The sequence below is a fragment of the Folsomia candida genome, unplaced genomic scaffold (genome assembly GCF_002217175.1).
Source record: "Folsomia candida strain VU population unplaced genomic scaffold, ASM221717v1 Fcan01_Sc028, whole genome shotgun sequence".
Lineage (NCBI taxonomy): Eukaryota > Metazoa > Arthropoda > Collembola > Entomobryomorpha > Isotomidae > Folsomia > Folsomia candida.
Genome location: NW_019091220.1, coordinates 911,286 through 931,101, shown reverse-complemented (window position 1 = coordinate 931,101; position 19,816 = coordinate 911,286). Strand labels below are relative to the sequence as shown.

Genomic DNA, 19,816 nt, shown 5'->3' with positions numbered 1-19,816 from the left:
TTTTGTATCAGGTGTAAATATTTATAGACCTGAAATAAATATGGGTATGATTATCATAAGAATTTCATTTTATTTATTCCATTTTCTCTCCTCAAGAAGAAAATATTTTTCAGAATGTATGACTTTCTTAACAGAACGAGACCAACAACTTTGTCCCAGAAACAAGTCTTCCTTCCGCCCGCTGTCAGTCAAGTTTAATCTAAAATATCGTAAAGGGGAACCAGTTTTCTCACTACTTTTCGAACGAAACGACCTAATAAAAACCACGTTCGCATTTATAACCTTTTGAAAATTTCTGTGAAAAATCGACACCACAAGATCAGAGTCAATTCTATCCCCCAGTTATTTATGACTCTTTCTTTAACTCACTCACTCACGAAAAATGTCAATACACTCCAACCAAGTGAGTGAGTAAATTTATAAAAAAAGCACCGGATGAAGATGTCAGTCCAGGTTTTTTTTGCTCGAAAAAAAAACGCCCAGCATTTTTTTACGCCATACATACACCTGGACCAACAGACCTTCATTTTATGGCGCAATCAATACTTTTTTTGCACACTCAATATTCAACTCCTCAACCCTCGCAGAAAAAGAGAAAACTCGTTTATACCATGAAGAAAAACGAGTGCAAAACTCAAACTTTGCCCTATGGCTTACCCCAAGAAAACTGTGTATGTACGAAGGGAAGAATTTTATGGGGCTATCTCCTCAGTGCAACCTAAATCTCCATACTTTTTATTTGACATCATTGGTCGTCTAATTTAAAGAAAATATCTGCCCCGTCTATATCTCTCTTTGATACGTCATGCAGACGTGTGGAGTAGAATACAGAGTAGTTGTGAGCTAATTTGGATCATAAATGTGCAGCTGAAAAGATTGTCTCTCTCGTGTTTTTGATGTTCAGATATATCGCCCACTTTTATGCGTGTCGTTTAAATCAGGGTGGAGAAAAGATGGGGTGACAGTGGTGCTGGTTTGGTTTCTTGGGTTGGTATTAGTTTCCAAGATGATGATAATCGATACGAAGCAGTTTTGCATTCATGAGATCCTCCCGTGCTTTCTCCACACTCGTGGTTTGGTTGGTTCAACTTTATCGTTAAACAGATTTGGCACTGGAGGGCAGACAAGGAAAGTATGTATAATACCGACTGAAGTGAAGCAGGCGGGGGTGTCTTGGATAAGAAATAAGGAAGGATAAGATGAAAGCACGTCCAACCAGACCACTCACTTCTTCTTTCCGTGTCGTCCCATACCCAAATCAGAGCGTTAACATTTGCATCGTTGGGGTGAAGTCGTATAGCCTCAAATGCCTCGAGATACCTTGAGAAATAAAGAAAGCGATAAAGGTCCCCGCGTTCAAATCCCAAGGTTGCTATTTGCTGTGCTCTGCCATTATTCCTATTATGCAGAGCAGATCACGACTTTCGTTTTCGCCTACAATGTATAAGAATATCGGAATGATATGGGATTTTCCAGTAGCGAAACAACGTTGCGAGAGAGAAAGTGCGGTGGTGAGATTCATGAGTTGGAGAAAGCATTTATAAATTGCAACGACACACATTCACTATTTGTATAAACCACGGAATACGGAGTGTGAGATTCGCAAATTTTAAATACGAAACCCAACATTCTCAGGGATTTCTTATCTTCGTAATAATTTGCTGTCATCATCATCACCTGAAATGAGTTGCTCGTGCTAATGCAATTTGCCAAATTATGTATGTAAATGAGTTTTACAACAGATTTCTACACTGAATGTATTATGGCATGGAAAATGTCCCATGAAAACAACAGTCCAGTAAAGCAGTGGAGAAAGCAAACGAATTATTCCACTGGTTGTGTGCATAATACACCTCAGCGGTTTGCTCTGCATGTATTACAATGAAAAGGAAATTGTATTGCAGACAATTTAAATTCAAATCAATAATCGTCCAAATCTGCGTATCTCACAAGAAACGAAAATTAATTGAAAGGTAAAAAATTACACAAAAGTTTCACATTGAATGTAATCTCATTGCATTTGTTGCATGCATAACCAGTGTGCATTGATAAAATCCCAGACATATTGAAATTACATGACATGTTACATTAATTTGACATATTTACAGGAAGTAGAAATATTTTCAATTTTATTTTTCCTTGAAGAGGTATCAAGTTTATTTTAGATTGTACACGGGAAACGAGTTACATGTTTTGAAGAACATGTCCCCATAAATTTTATTTGTACAACTTTTTTTTCCACCCAGACATAGCATTCAGGAAATTGCAAACAAATTCTTTGGCATACATTCAAATTTTTTTATCGAGGAAACGTTACATAATAATGGCGGTGTAGTCGTCGAGGTAATTTCCTTTCAACAATTCATACCCAGTATCCTGTCTTGTCCCCGTTTCTTTATTCTTTCTAAACTAAGCACGTTGCTCAGAATTGTAAAAAAATACTTTACCGAATGAATCATCCTCTCCTCGACTTAATCAAATTGAAATAGGAAGAAGTGAAAGTCAGTGAAAATTTAACTTGATCATGTAACAGGACCAAATTAAACCCCTCACAATTCCATTCCCTTTGAATGTAGTTCACCTCCATTACGTAAGCTATTAGCCCATAAACCCACTGCGAGCGAGCCAGGGATAAAAGTACAATACAGCTAGTACATTCGCTACTTACAAATAGTTAATTAAAATTTTAAGGGTCCTCCTCATGCAAATTTTATTTTATCATTTGCCAAATAAAATTACAACTTGAGCAGTTAAGGTAATTCCCACCGTCTTGGTGCGAGCTTGCCAGTTTCACAAAAGAGCAAAAGTGCGAGAAGAATTTCTCCAAAAGTTCATCTCGAACTTTCTCCATCATCCATTTCCATCGCCACAATACTGCAACGGAGACTGAGAGTTGGTCGGTTATGTACGTCTTGCTTGGCTGGTGGATTGTCTGGCAAACTTCTCGCCCACACTTGACAATATTAAATCAAACAATCGTCGTCCTCCTAGTATGTACCTTATTCGGAATATAATAGTTTTATGGGATTTTCAGAATTGCAAAGTTTCCACTATTGACACGGTACTGCTTTTGGTTAGAAAGCCAACCAAATACATAAATCTTTTGTAATCTGCGTTGCGCAATTTGTTTGTTGGAGAGAAATTCCGCCGAAATTTACACCGGCTAGTTTCGGACAATAAGTAAAATGACACAATCGCAGAATCGGATCATTAAATGGCGTCGTTTTTTTGTGTATAGAAAAATATATTGAAATGGTGCATAAAGTTTGACAAATCATTCCAGAATGATAAAGGAGCATCTTAAAAGTGAAAGATGGCAAGGAAGGAAGAGAGGAGGAAGCACAACTCGTCCTTCGGAGTATAAGAAGTACGAAAGATTTTCCCGTTTCGTCTTAATCCTGTGTAATTAATGTAATCATTTCCCTCTTAAGGATGTCATAAGCACTTTATAAATTGCGAGCAATTCTTCCACCACGACCACCACGGTGTAAAAACACCCACCAACCTTTTACCAACATCATCGCCAAATGTGAAATGTGAAAGTAGGTAGGGAGTTTTTGTCTAGGTAGGCATTGTGGTAGGCAGGCTGGGCATGTTAAATGCTCATTTTCATTTCCCAAGAAAGACCCCCAGACTTTCTGAGGGATTACTCTCCTTCTCCTTTGAGCACATGAAAAATTATTTTCCTTTTCTTCTTATATTCCTCCCATTTTCTCCCATTTCTCGTAATATAATCGCCCACCGAGGGAAGAACAAGGAACCAAAGTTTGGCAAAATATATGAGGAAGGGAAGAACCACTATCACCAAACAAAGGTGATGATGCATGTGTTGTATGTAACAAAATGAAAAACTTGTGTGCAAGGTAGAAAGTTAAAGATTGAATTACTGAAGCTGTTGATAGCATTTTTTCGAGGAAATGTTATAGGCACACAAACCAGCAGAGGGATGAAAACAACAAGACCGAGATGACGAAGGCTTGGCGACTTTTCTCATAAAATTTTAATGAGTTATATCTCCGTTCATTTTTTCTTAGGTGAGGCAAAAGTAACAATGGGCGCCCGCAAAAAAGCGTCACCATGGTTACGGCGAAGCCTAGGTATGCTTTCGTATACACCCTTTGAAACTGTCAGCGAGGCTAGAGCCTAAACGGTTAATCCTACGCAAATGGCGTAAAGAGCAATCGTGCAGAGGAGAATTAGGAGATGTGGTTTTTCAATATGCCCGATAGAAAAGTTTTATTCTTCGCTCTCAAATTTGGATTTGAAACTTTACAATCAAAATTTGAGACACTTCTGTCAAAGGACTATATGCATAAAACCTGATTTGATCATGCAGAAATCGGTTGTGCGTCATTTAAAACAAATCCGACTGAGATCGGTCCAAAACTGAAAAAGTTTTGATGGAAGCATCTGAAACCATTCATGTTGCTAACCAAAAATTACAATATTCCTAGTTGGTTGCTACTAGCTATCAATATAACAATTTTCCAAATACAAGTAGTTGTGTTAGGCAATTTGCCAAATTAATTGGTCAATTGTAATTTCCATTTTTGGCCAATCGCACAAAAAATTACAAATTCTTTTGCAAATTCAAATTTCAATAATTTTATATTTAAGTACTGTATTTAAGTGTATTTAAGTATTTGTCAAATTTACAAATTTTAAATTTGAACATCCTATATGCATATATTTTGGATTTAAATGTTTATAAGTTCATTTTGTAATTTATAATCTAATCCAGATTAAATAATCTTCCTCCCTAATCCAGATTGTTCTCGTGAAATAACTAATCCCCGTAAAACCTAATATCTGAAAAATTATTTTCTGCTAAATTAATTTAAAAATTTGGATTATTGATCCTTAATCCGTTTTTAAATTAATCTTGCGACCCTCTGTACATATTTTCAACTAATTTTGTAATGAAAAAGATTCAAGACATTCGGTCTTCAAAAAGTTTAACAATTTTGAGGTGCAATTAATTGTTTGAAAATGTGCATCACCTAAAATTCATGAAATAAAATAATTTTAAAAAAGCTTGCTTAGGCGAGGCGCCGCTAAAAGTGAAAAACAAGGCCTCTGGCATATCTTTTAAATATCTCGTACCTTTATCATTGTAACAGGAGTTGGTGACTTTGCATCACCGCGAGGCCAAACATTTTACGCCAAGCCTCTAGTAATGAAGAATATATTCTCAAGAACCTAACTAATCTGGGTTTACGTCAAAATTATCATTTATCACTTTTTAGTTCGTACTGAAAACTAGTTGTTTTAATATGTAAATAAAATTAGGAAATACCCTCGCGTTGTTATTCGTGCGTCGGCATCTTAATTTTTTGCATAACACCTATTGAAAATTGTGCACATCCATCAAATTTTATTAGCTACCTGAATTACTGGTTAACTATCGAATTTAATTATGAGCTAAATAAATATTATTGATCATATTGGTCCTCTGCATAATAATTTTACAAAATCCACTCAATTTTATAACCCTTTCGAAGCAATAAGTTAGTTTAAGCGTTTATACATATAGATACAATTTTAATTAGCAATAATTGAATATCTTAGCAGAAAGTGTAAGTAATAAACGTCGTGGTATGGTAAACGGTAAAAATGTTTGGCCTCGCGGTGATGCAAAGTCACCAACTCCTGTTACAATGATAAAGGTACGAGATATTTAAAAGATATGCCAGAGGCCTTGTTTTTCACTTTTAGCGGCGCCTCGCCTAAGCAAGCTTTTTTAAAATTATTTTATAATGAGGGAGGACTTAGCAAGAGAGTTATTATTATTTGAGATGGAAAAGATGATTACAATTTATTTCCAAGAAAGAAAAGGCAATAATAACGATTCCATTTCATACTCTTCACTGCACAAGCATGGGATCAAGCGGATGGAAATAAATAAATTAGTATTGACAAGTTATATACATGTTACATATTGACAAACTGAGAATTGAGGGAATCTGGAGAAAGCGTATTTTCTGTAATCCCTCTGCTCGTGTATTTTATGTGTAATTGTTCATCATGATTTTTCTTGTAAAAGAATAGAAAACTCGTTTTAATACGTACGTACAATACAACATGCACGAGATTACAAATCTATGTATTTAATTAGAGATGATGTTTTTGATAAAAGCACGGAACACAATTTTTTGTTAAATTCCAAGTCTCCAGAAACTAAAAAAAGGAAACATGCAATTTGATAAAATGCCAAAATTTATTCAGTAGAGCAGATTTAAACGAGGTTTCCGAGTTCACATATTCCACTACTGCAACTAATGGAGATAAACTCAAAATTTGACATGCACACAATTTCTGCACAATTGCAACTTTCCTCCCCAAACTTGTGCCCTATACTTATTATTTGTTCCCAGTCCAGTCTAGTGGACCAGGTCAATCAGGTTGTGGTTGTTTGCCAGAGTGAAAATCTGTAATTAAAGTTGTTCAATTCAGTTTCATTTTATACTTGTCCAGGTTAATTTTTGGTATGGACAGGGAGCCTGCTATATGCTGCGTGTGGGGTGTGAGACTGGCTGGTTGGTTGGTTGGTCTTCTGGTGGTAAGTAGTTTCCTAAAACTAATTAAACTTTCTATTTCTTTGTTACATCCAGCCAGCCAACAGACCAACGACCAAACTATGAAGCATGCAACACTATAAAACTTGCTGAGGTTTTACACTTGGTTGTGCACTGGATAGTCTAGTCACCCAGACATTATCAAAACTACATCACGTCAGTAGGAGGAGGAGGAGAAGAAGGTTTTTGGAGTGCTGGCTGGACACCCAAAAAAGGTCAGGTCAGATGAAAGTGCACATAAAATAGAAATTACTATAATCTAAACGATGTAGTAAAATTAATGGGTTGTCTGACCTGTGCATTTGCATGTTGCGAATTTTAGTAGTGATTATTTTATGTCATTATTATGTAATCGTGGTGCAGTTTAAGACTGGAGTGCAATTTCCACAGACACTTTTCAGCAGTAATGCAAAAAGTTTGCATTTTGCATAAATCACTGCAGCACAATCTAATAATGCGATGGTGTGAAGTGTAACCCCCGACTTAGCTGAAATTTTGAAATTACGTGGTCCATATGTCAATGCAACCAATCAGTTTGTGCGATGGTCAGAATTTGCCAAAATATTTGAGGGCAAAGTTGAAAAATATGGGATTTTTAGCACGGGAAGTGAATTGAAGTTGTATTTGCTTCCTCTGCCTGGCAAAAATTACCCGTTTTTCAATTTTGCCCTAAAATAGTTTGGCAAATTCTGACCATCGCAGAAACTGCCTGAAGAAACGTTGGTTGCATTGGCATGGACCATGTAATTTCAAAAATTTCAGCCAAATCGGAGGGTTACACTTCACACCATCGCATTGTAAGTAAAATTTTATAAACAATTTCTTCAACCAATATTAATTGGAGAAAGTACAATTCTGAATTAACAATTTACTACATGATTGTCTCAACATTTTTCTCTAAGCTTGACGCAAAATCTAGTCTCGTGCAGTTTAGACTCTGATATTCGCACACACTTGAGACTTTCTCCATAATCTACACCATTCAGCTCTCTATCGTCGCTAATACATTTTTACACAATGGGAGGAAATAGAATAACTATCGGCAACAATGACGACTTTCTCCATTCATCTCACTTCTTTTCCATCCGTCCTACCAGCCGACCATGAGTAAAAGACGTAGTACAACCAGCTATCCATGCAGAGACTGGTCTCTGTATGTATACACATGACTTTGCAAGTGTTCAATTGAGATGGAATTGTTAGTCTGATCAGACAAAAAATAATGATACAGCATCGTGTGTTGGCTGCTGCTTTCTTCATTTCTGGAGTTTGGTCACAAAACCGTCCCATCTCAAAATTCAGCCTCAAAACACAACATCCCCCCGACGACGACGACCCAGCTTTTTTATCGACTTTTGCTCCAGTAGCCTACATCATATGTCGTTATTTCTTATTCTCCCCGTCACTCCGTCCTCCTATTTCCTACGTCTGCCTCTGCACTTTCACTCACTTTCCCATTTCATTAAACGGGAGGAGACCAAACCGACGACCTCCACACAATACAAGCAGAATGAAAGAAGAAAACCTTCCAAATTCAATGACCCGATTTGGAAAACCAATAAGCCACCACCTAAAAACCACACGAGGAGACTAGTAAAAGTTTATAATGGGAATAGTATGAGTATGCCATGACTATCTCCTCGTGATGCAAAAGTTTTCAATATTGTGCACACCGAGAAGATTTTATTGGTCTTAACTTGACTGATAAAGTGCGTGAAAAACAGACAAATCGTTTAATTAAGTAGATTAAACTGCACGGGTGAAAAAATGTGAAAGGAGAAGTAAATAGATTTGAAAATAATGTCACTGTTGTCTTCATCAAAATCGATAAACTAGGCAAAATGTTTTTCATCTCGCTTAATGCTCAGCATCAGTGGAGGATTTGAGAAGAGGAAAATGTTTGAAAAAATTCAGCCATGTTGGATTGTAAGAAATTGGAGAATAAATGGAACTTTAACCCTTTAAACTGTAACGACGACAATAGTCGTTTTATAAGAAATGGTTTAATTCGGGAGTACGACAAAAGTCGTCCTGAAAAATCGTGGTCATGGCGCGGAAGGACGACAATTGTCGTTTCTAGGAGGTCATTGATTTTCACCATTTTCTCTCCGCGATCTAAAATTTATTGCAATTTTGATGGATTTCTCCTATGCCAACACAATGCTAAATTTGAAGATTTTCTTCCCAAAAATTTGGATATTTCCCTATACAACGCAATGTTAAATTTTTAGCCCGAACCAGGGCTTATGTAATCGTCATGTCCGTCCGTCTGTCCGTCCGTCTGTCTTTCGATAACTCCCGAACGAGTTGACCGATTTGGACCAAATTTGGTACAGACATGTATCTGGGCAATGCAACGACCGAGTTCGAAGATGGGTTCGATCAGAAAAGTTTTGGACCGGTGGGGGTCATCAGAGTGGGTGGGGTATTACGCACCAAAATTTCAAAATTGTCGTAGAAAGCTGAAATTTGGCACAGAGGTTGCTAATGGCTCCTAATAGATAAAAATGAGTTCAAGTTGGAAAAATTTTCATCTTGATTGACCCTATGGGGTGACCCATACTAATTTTTCAAAATCGTCATATCGAGCTGAAATTTGGTGGAGAGGTTGCTTATGTGTCCTAATGGAAGAATATGACATGAAATTGGTGAAATTTTTATCTAGAGCGACCTTATGGGGTAACCCATACCGATTTTTAGAACGTAGAAAGCTGAAATTTGGACCAGAGATCCTTACTTTCTCATGAACTAATGTGAAGTTAAATATACTGAGAAACATGGGTTTACTAATTCTGGTTCGGGCTAAGCAAAGCTGTACTGATAGGTTATTGATTTTTCAGTTTTTCGAGTTTTATTAAAAACTTTAGAATTTCTCCTCCCGCGCCATGACCACAAAATACTTACAGTGTCCCCGATTTAATGCATTTTCTTGTCGTTAATCATACACGTTAAAGGGTTAAGTGAATTTTCCTTGAGGCTAGACACACTTTTACTTTGAGTCTGGAGAAAACCCTTCATTATTTTTTCAGTCGGAGTCGGCAGCATTTTCGCACTTATCTCCAGTTTAGATAATCCCAAATATTGAGAGGATAATGGGAATGCTAATGCATTTGAAGGTAGTATCGTAATATTTTTGAATGTGGCAAAATATTTCTTTGAAATGCTGAGCACGTACGTATGTCTGCTGATTATATAAATCTCAAAATTTTAGAATATCTATGTATCAACTAATGGATTCTTTTCCCTGCTGTTTATACAAGGTATGCATATCGTGGATAGTGAAACTACTGGAATGTATAAGAGAAATAATTTTCGTGTCGAGAAAGTGGTGAAGAACAACAGAAATGAATCAAGTAACTAATACGATGGAAAAATGGGTTAAATTCTACTCTCAGAATAAGAGCACGGATACAGAAATAGGACAACGATGAGGGTAAGGTTGAGATTCTGTATTTTGCAATCTAGAAAACTACTACAGACTGCGGTCTTTTGGGAGGAGGAGAACTGGGACAAAAATATTAATTGAAATGAGTGTCACATTGATTGAACTGGGAAGAAAGTGGTCCACAAATCATTATTGAGATGGTATAACGGCATCCACAAATGAATTTATGACACTCCAGCCCTTCCCACACAGCACGATTTAACCTACTGGCCTTCCACTATGTATTCACACACACACAAACCACACCACACCAAACGAGGGAAAGTTAAGGAAGGAGAAAGCACAAAGACAAAACCAGAGGCAGGACATGAAAATGGTTAGTTTCGTCGTCGTTGGTCAAGTACTTTCACCAAGGAAGGAAGACATTATACATTTTTAGCCCAGCATTGTTCGTTTGTTGGGTTGGACCGTTTGAAGTTGAAGTTTCACCATTGCTACGAGTTTCCCAGTGTTCTTTTGAGCTCTGAGGTCGGCATGTGGCCATTTAGCTTGCACTTCTATTTTCTGCTCGATTTGGCAAAAGTCTCGCAAATAAATCATTGGTTGAAGCCATTCCTTTTACTTACTTGATACATTGTACGATGGTCCATGTGCTGATAAACATTATGAGAGCTGAATATAAACGAAGGCAGTATAGAGGAATGTATATGTACCTACATACGACTCCCCCGGACCATCGCCTCCACGAAATACTATTTACTCAATGGGTACGCCTGGCTAGGTACACTTCATGATTTTATTTGATTCTAGATATGCCCTTGGAAGGAAGGATGGTTGGACTTGATTGTTTAATTTTGGGGAAAATTACAACAAACTTGTAATTCTCTATCACCCTGTAATAAACTAAAACTCGGTGTTCAACCTAGAAACGTATGTATGACACTGGAAGAATATTAATGGCATGACATAACGCGACTTTTAAACAATGTACTGTGAATTATGTTAATTTGGGTGAAAATTGAGGAGAAACTGTGTAACAGCGGTGATATGCTTATTATACTTGCACAATAAGTCAAACGTAGATATTAAATTGTCTTAATTTATTTACAGAATATGCGATTTAATTTTTTGTGATTCAGTAAGTTTTTTGTTAACTGAAAACTTGTAAAATCAATATTACGAAATATGAATGGAAGTTGAAATGAATGTGACCTTTTAGTAAAGAGTTTTCTAATTGACATTCCGAGCGGAAATAGTATTCATTTGGTATAATTGGAAAATTTGAATGAGATGGGATATGACGATGCCTAAAATATAACAGGTTTATTCGAAGTCTTCTCAGGTAATTGAGCAAGGCACATGATGTGGATGAGCAAATATTTGTCAGAATGATTTACTATGACACTTTTTTACTAAAAATAGCCATTTCCATTGTAGAAATACATATACTTCTCAATTATTGAACTTAGTAATTAATCAAGGTAGTAAATATTGCAAGCAATCTAACCTTGTAGAGCAGCCTGTAATTTATGATCATACATAAGTAAACCATAGTTTATCATATGATAAAATGGAACTACATATTTCTCGGAATTGTGTACCTAAATTCAGTCTAAACTCGTGTCTCTGAATAACTAATACATCTAATTTTACTAATTTTACCTAACTTCTCCTAATAATTCTTGTGTAGACTTTCATTGTCACGGCTAAAAATATTTTTCATTTGTTCTAATGGAAATCACTTCCTCATTTTCAACCTTGAAGTTCAAATTAAGTTTACAATGATTGAAGAAACCGTATATATAAATAATATACTTTCTTATATAACTGAGAAGCTGCAGGGTTCACAAAATATCTGTATTCAATTAGCACTTTCTAATTTGTAATAAACCTAAGTAATGCAATAAAACAGATTACCCGTATAAGGTAAAATCACGAGAATCGGAACCCTACCTGTGCACAATATCAGTGCACAACCTTGATAAATTCTCCTATAAAATAGAACTCCGCAGCCAACTTTCTAACATAATCATTTCATCAGCCTAAAAAAACAATCAGTAATTTCATACATGAAAATTACTTTCCTTATCCTAAAATGAGACAATTTTCCATTCTGCTCGTCCTTATTTTGACGAATCTTCTTTCCCACTCCACACAAGGTCAACGGAAAACAATAAACGGTGAGGACTCCGGCCCTGTTCAGAGTTGGAATGTAAAACTGAAAAATCTGATTCGAAAACTCTATCCGAATTACTACAACTACAACGATGATGACATTCGACCATCCGCCCCGGAGGATGAAGAGACCCCAACAGCGACACAGGTCGAGATTTACTTTCGCGACTTTCGAGTCACTGGACTCAGCAATTATTACGACTACAGAGGGACCATGTCACCTCGATTGGACATTGCAGCCGACCTAGTCACCGAATATACTGATCCGAGGCGTAGTTTCGACACCAGCGAAATAAATGGGGCATCGTATGTCAGGATTCCAGGTGAAGGAAGAGTTTGGACTCCAGAGTTGCGATGTTATAATGCCAGCCAAGGTTATAGTACTTCTTGGACAATTATTCAGCCGAATTACTACTCTAATCAGGAATTATTGGTGAGCTCAAGTGGCCGAGTATTTAGACGGATTCCCGTCTCAATCATGCAAATTGTGGGGACAGGGGACGTTTATAACTCTGAAGCAACTTTTAAATTTCAAATTTCCCCACAATTGTATACATTGGACGAAGTTAAACTCAACTGGAGATTGAGGAATCCTGTCGAACTGGTCGTTGCAGATGGGCTTCCTTTGCCAGTAGTTACGACAGGGACTTGTAAACGAACAGAGGATGATGGGAGTTTTGGAATCAGGAAATTTAGCTGTGTGGAGTTGACCATTAGGACCAGGGGGAATTATGGGATGACAATAACACCAACAACAACAACACCATCAACTTATTTTTATACAGGTATGACGACACCGACGACAGTGTGGCCGGCGTAAATACAATATAATCCTAAAAATGGCAGAATACATCATATAGTTTATTAGAGAATGTTTAATTAACAAAATAAAATACACAATACAGAAACATAACTCATTAATTTGCATAACCAACTAAATATTTACCAATTGTCTCAATTTGTTCGCACCTCCACCAATTATTTATGTATTTCCATTATTCATATTAATTGTCATAAGAAAGTCTAACCAATCGATCACAACACATAGAGTAAGACCAATATCGAATCATTTTACCGCTTTCTTCCCTCCCCCAAACAGTTCCCAATAAGAGCAGAGTCAAGTCAAACCAAAATGTACGAGATTGAAAACGTGCGGACGGCAACAAAGTGGGAGAAAGTGAAAGCTAGTCTTCATCTCGGGCATCCGGTGCTGCTCATTTCCTTCTACGTACGTACATCAGAGAAGAAGTGGATCCTCTTCTGTGGGAGGTTGGCTAAGCAGAAAAAAAAGCAAAATCGTACCATCCCAATCCTTCCACTACCAACCAAACTTTCACTGCCCGAGATCACATCTAAGATGCGATTTCGACGAGTGATAGAACGACTACTGATGTGATGACTATGAGCGTCAAACGCATTCCTTTCTTAGATCCGAAAAAAGAGGGGTGCAGATGGTTTAAAATATCGCACAAAATCGGTCCGACTGGTGGAGAAATGTGCCGATTTATGAAACCCTGCCTCAGTTTTATGCCATGTATTTACTGGGGGATACATGTATTAAGTATTAAACAGGATGCAACATTCCTAAATGAAAACATTATTTAGACTTTCTCTCCCTAAGATAAAGTTATCTCACCAATTTTTTTACTCGGTCCGTCCAAACTGCGATGAAATACCCAACCACATTTTGGCTCCTTTTCTTGGGCAATAACATTTTGACTCGATCAGTTTGTGGTGTGGTGTGGTGTGGGTGAAAGATGTGTATGTACGGTATTGAAATAAATTTCTGGCCAAGTCACTTTTACGATCAGACATCATTCCACAACGTGATGTGTTTTATGAGGTCACTTGCGTAAACGCATGGGACTGTATGAAACGTAACTGTTTTTATTAGTTTCTCATAGGCTGGACTGATAAGCCAGATTAAATAAGGTGACATATTTTTTTATTTTAAATAACTGGTTATAATGCATGTCCAGATTTCATTTATTAACTTTCTCAGCACAAAAATAAAATAAAATATTTGCAGTATACGAAGTAAACACACAACTAAATAAGTAGCTTAACCAATATGACTTAGAATTTCGACCAGAATAATTAAGTTTCATGGCCTGTTTTTACTTATCTTATATTCGTATACTTATCAAGTATTGCATAGAAATAAGAAGTCAACTGAATATAAGATAAGCTAAGATAAGTAAGCAATCAAATGTTCTCCTTTTTTATCCAAAGAAGAAATGAATATCTGACTCGTGCTCTTGGTGAAAGCTTCTGGGAGAAGTGTCACTTTCTTGCCTGCCCAACATGGAGTTTCTGCTGTTAGAGTAGCGAACAACCCGGTTATTTTTTGCAAGTCCACCCGACCCGAAAGTAGAGCTAGATGGATTACTTCTTCTCTGAATAGTGGACAAATGTACGTATTCCGTCGGATCGAGAACCAGACTCAGCTCATCAATATCACTTAGCCCCGAAGCACGACGTATCGTGGATGATTTCATTTTCTGTTCCTCTTGAACCTTTTTGTTTCCTTTGTGTCGAACATAAACGAGGCGGATCAATAGGAGGAAGAGTAACAGGAGGAATACCGACAGCATGCTAATTGCAATCAGAAGCCAGAAAGTGTGACTGTTTCCTGAGTTTTAAAACAATGAATACGATTATTTGCCTGGTTTGCTTTCACCCGATCAAACACAAATCTTTCCCATTCATTGTTGAATACTTACTTTCGATAAAAGCGTACGCATTGATGCTTTGCGAGATGAGGTTAATAAACCGAATGTCCTCCGAGCTTCCCGTGTAATTGTGACTGCCACCATTACTCTGGCCATCATCAACACCCACCTCGTGAATATCTGTGTCAGAATTCTGCACGGCTGAAGACCTTGCCCCAAAGTTGTCGTCCTTCCCTCCCGTTGGTGAGGATGATGAGTCGTCGTGATTCGAGTTGAATAGAACTGGAGACAAAAATTGGGAACAAAACCAGCAAATTAGTTTCATTCAGATCAAAAATTTCAGCGCTCTTCTCTAAATTCTCGAAAAGCTGATAATGAAACAAAAAGAGGATTTTCGCAGACAAATTAGAAAGTCAGTTTGAAATTCTTTCATGTTTTCAATAACTTTTGACTTTCCACTTGGGAATCTCCATAATTGAGAGAGGAGAAATTTGACTGGCGAAATTAAAAGTAGGATTATTAAACACATGACTGACTACAGGGTTGGGTGTTATGGTTGGTTGAGTGAATTTGTCACAGTAAAAGTATGCATGTATACCTTGTGATTCTGACGAATCTTGTGTCGAATGGGGATCACGGGGTTCGAATGGATGATTTGAAGAAGGTATCATGGCTGAGTGCTCAATGATCATGGAAGTCGAATCATCATTTGTTCTATCCTCCGACTCGTCAGGGTTGTCATCAGTTTCATCCGATTCCAGTTCCCCTTTTCAAGAGAGAGAAATTATTAGCTGGGTGTGTTTATATATGGATTTGTTGCGAGTGAGTGGGTCAGTAACAACAAATATTTGGCACAATAATTAAAATATTAATTTAATTTACATGAACCAGTTACCTTGAAACTTTTTTTTCAAAACCTTCCTCGGAACTGTGGTGGTAGAATGAAATGTACAAAACACGTTAAATTTCATAGCTATTTTTCATACATGTAAATGATATTAAGAAGAAGAGCAGCAGCAACTTTCACTTGAATACTTCAAATTCATGAGATAACAAATTCAGCAACTTTACTAACCACAGGTATGAATGACTTTAAGGTAATTTCTCGATTGTGGTTTGCACGGCCTTCCAAACGTGGACGCCTCCGCTCGAATGGAACACTGAAATTTTATTGTTGTTGTAAAACAAAGAATATATGTGCAAACGCCTTACTCTGCATTATGTAATTGTGTACTACCTTTCTCTTCCCATGGCACATTTGCATTACAGTCTCCGTCCCAAAACTGGCCAAACAAGCTGTAACAATGTTAAGATATTTTATAGAAACATTTTCCAAAATTTTTAGGCCTTAGGAAACTATCATTTTATAAGTGACTTTAAGGATGAGTTCGAAGATGAGTTTATGATCGATCCAGCAGATGACCGACATTGCTTGTAGTAAGTCTTTGTTACAAAATTAAGGTCATTTGAACACTATATAGATCATACAATTAGAAGAAAGTTTAAATAGAGAAACTCACTTTCGTCGTCAACAAACGATGGCTGCGGACACTGCACTGATTCATATTCGGTTCTTCCAAAGTTTGCTGAATATACAGTTAAAATTTGCAGTCAGGTATGTTAAGTTAGTAAACACAATAATTTATTAAATCTAAAACCTGAATAAATGGCCAGCCTAGAGTTTGGATTACAAGTTAATTGAACCAGGTCACTCTCACATCCAATAACGGATCTAAATTGGCCTAAAAAAGTAAAACTTGAATTAATTTTTGTATATTGTCCGATATAGAAAAGTTGTATTTAAGGTAAACTTACTTGGTCTACATTTGTATGCAATTTCTACAAATTTTCGCGCATGGGGACAGCTAAATTAAATAGTATGACAATAATCATATACAATTGTAGATGGCAAACAATCTCTATTATACTAAAATGAGACACTAACCCAAATTCGCCACCCAAATTTCGAGGCGAGACCTGGAACTTGCACTCTGTTTTTTTCTGACAGCGACTTACAATTGTCTGAAAGTTTGGAAATATGAGTTTGCATCAAAAGTGAAAGCATCCCTGTCATATTATTCTATTCATTTACTTGATAAGCCTTTTGTGAATAGCAGGTAACATTGTTGTTTGTTGGAATTGCAGCGTGAGGATGTTGGAGATCTTTGTCGCCACATAATGCCGGCGTTGCAGCAGTTTTCCCTTTTGTAATTATACTATTAAATTGTATTCATTAGGAGACGACTAAGTTTGTGGAAAATTGGAACAAATGCATGCCAGAAAGTGCGGTACTCGTGAGATAAGCGTTTCTACGATGTTCATTTTATTTATAGACTGACCAGTGCAATGCTAAACAAACAAGCGATTTCGTTGTTAAACAAAACGAAAATTACAGTGAGAAATTATTTTACTTTGCATAAAGACGACCCATAACACAAAGAACTCTAACATTTACCACATTGTGTGTGTCGTATCAAATTTGAATTATTACCACAGTTTTTTTGACATTTGGGGCACACAGGGGAATCTTTACAACTCGACTTCTGGTTCCTATGTCGTATAAGGTTAGCTAAAAACCGGAAATCATGGCCACAGTCTGGACAAATTGTTACATATGGCGCCCCTGGACAATTCTTCATTCTGTGGAGTGCTAAGCAACCAGGATTACCGAAATCTGTGTTGCAATCAGTGCATACGGTTTGCTTCGGGCCATTGCATTTAGTAAGGTGCTTTTTCAAACTGGCTCTTTTACTTTTCAACAGTGTAGAAGTGGGTTCATATCCACACTTGTCACACTTGACCTTCACAACATTTTTTCTGGCAATAGTTGGAGGGTTCAAGACGAGTTTTTTTAGAAATGGCATGGCAAGATCAAGAGTTGTAGCAATTTTATTGCTACAAGAAATATCTATATGATCACTAAGACTCAAATCCATTTCATATAATGGAACACATGTTTGATTAAGTTCTTGTATGGATTTAGAAGTAATCACATAGTCCAAAGTGGAAGTGACGTGATTAACTTTGGTAGAATCATGTGTATGTGGACCATGTCTAGTAAAGACGTTTGGTTTCCACAACTTATCTGCTACATTTCGAAAACCATACTTCTTTATGATTTTTTGGAGTTTCCCAAACAACTTAGACCTTGAGTCTGGCAGTTTGTTGGGCTTCAATTTTTGCATATTGAAATCGCCGAGCCAAATGCAATGTTCGTCTTTATGTTTTTTTACATAAAACCTTAATTGTTTCCAACCATTTCTGCTGTTCAGCTGGTCTACCCTTATTATTGCTACCGTTTGCTGGGAAATACAAATTCAAAAACAGTATCTCTTTATCCAGCAAATCACATTCAGCCTTCAACATCATAAGCCTCTCGGGATTTACAGGTAGGTTAGGATTTGATGACCTCAGCTTCATATGTTGGACTTTTATGTGTTTATAAAATAAACAAACACCATAGCTCGATCTTGTAGGATCTGATTTCCTCGGGATTGATGGATGGAAAATGGAATCAAATCCAAACTGCTGTTTCACAAAATCAGCAATATTCTGCTGGTCTATCTTTTGAAGTTTAGTTTCCTGAATAAAAATCAGGTTACTATCCTTCCAATGAGGCATCATTTCTTTAATTTTGTCTTCTGTGATGCCATCAGCATTCCAAGAATGGTAATGTAGAATTTGAGCCATTTTTGAATTTTATAAAACCGCACAAGGTAATTATTTATTAATAATCGCACAAAGCAATTATTTATTAATAATCGCACAAAGCAATTATTTATTAATAATCGCACAAAGCAATTATTTAGCAAAACCGCACAAAGCAGTCCAGAAATACAAATGATAAACTAAATCTAAAACATAAACATACATAAAATTAACTAAAAATTAATCCGTAGGCGAAACACGACTGGGAATGAAGATCCTGAACCACAAACGATGATTAATTATAATTGTTTAATTACTTTGCTAACCTAGCTTTACATCATGACATACCTTATGTCGAAGAAGAACGAAGACGAGGACGCCAAAAACCAATAAGAATCCTGAGTGTGCTGCTCTGTTGAAAGAGGAGACGATTTATTTTTAATTAATGCAATTTAAAATGAATAAAAAATTAGAAAATAAATGATAATTTTGCTAACCTAGCTTTACTTTGATTGATTAATATGAAAATTTTAAAACTATTTACCTTCAACGAACAAGGAACAAAATTGCGAAAAAGCGAAGAACAACGACGACAGGTCGACGAACGATCGATAATAAACCTATAAAACCATTAATTTATTATTATGCTTTGTTAACCTAGCTTTATTAGTAATTTGATTAATTAGATCTAAAACTACTTACCGAACAGCTGAAGACAGCAGAAGATCAACTATGAAGACGACGACGATAATGATTTGAGAAGAAGATAATAGTAATGAATTTCACTGCAAAATACATGAATTATTATTATTTATTAATATTTATTGCTTATTAATTAATTAATGAAAAATCACCGAATTTCTGCCGGAGAGAGTTCCACCCTGTACGTTGACGAGAGAGAAGTGAGTGAGTGAGCTGCAGTCAAAACGTTGACTTGAGTGCCACCACCACCACTGCAGCTCACTCACTCACTTCTCTCTCGTCAACGTACAGGGTGGAACTCTCTCTCCGGCAGAAATTCGGTGATTTTTCATTAATTAATTAATAAGCAATAAATATTAATAAATAATAATAATTCATGTATTTTGCAGTGAAATTCATTACTATTATCTTCTTCTCAAATCATTATCGTCGTCGTCTTCATAGTTGATCTTCTGCTGTCTTCAGCTGTTCGGTAAGTAGTTTTAGATCTAATTAATCAAATTACTAATAAAGCTAGGTTAACAAAGCATAATAATAAATTAATGGTTTTATAGGTTTATTATCGATCGTTCGTCGACCTGTCGTCGTTGTTCTTCGCTTTTTCGCAATTTTGTTCCTTGTTCGTTGAAGGTAAATAGTTTTAAAATTTTCATATTAAT

At 36.5% G+C, this 19,816-nt stretch overlaps 1 protein-coding gene across 1 annotated transcript; it reads right to left on the bottom strand.

The window, feature by feature from the left end:
• Nucleotides 1-14,075: 14,075 nt before the first annotated feature.
• LOC110859918 lies at nt 14,076-17,035 on the bottom strand. The gene is made up of 11 exons (XM_035859925.1): nt 16,900-17,035; nt 16,753-16,829; nt 16,623-16,672; nt 16,466-16,549; nt 16,328-16,393; nt 16,045-16,103; nt 15,883-15,967; nt 15,703-15,735; nt 15,406-15,573; nt 14,859-15,089; nt 14,076-14,767 (listed from the first exon to the last, which is right to left on the bottom strand). Exons 6-11 carry the CDS (start codon nt 16,069-16,071, stop codon nt 14,358-14,360), a joined length of 954 nt encoding a protein of 317 aa, XP_035715818.1. The 5' UTR covers nt 16,072-16,103; nt 16,328-16,393; nt 16,466-16,549; nt 16,623-16,672; nt 16,753-16,829; nt 16,900-17,035; the 3' UTR covers nt 14,076-14,357.
• Nucleotides 17,036-19,816: the final 2,781 nt, after the last annotated feature.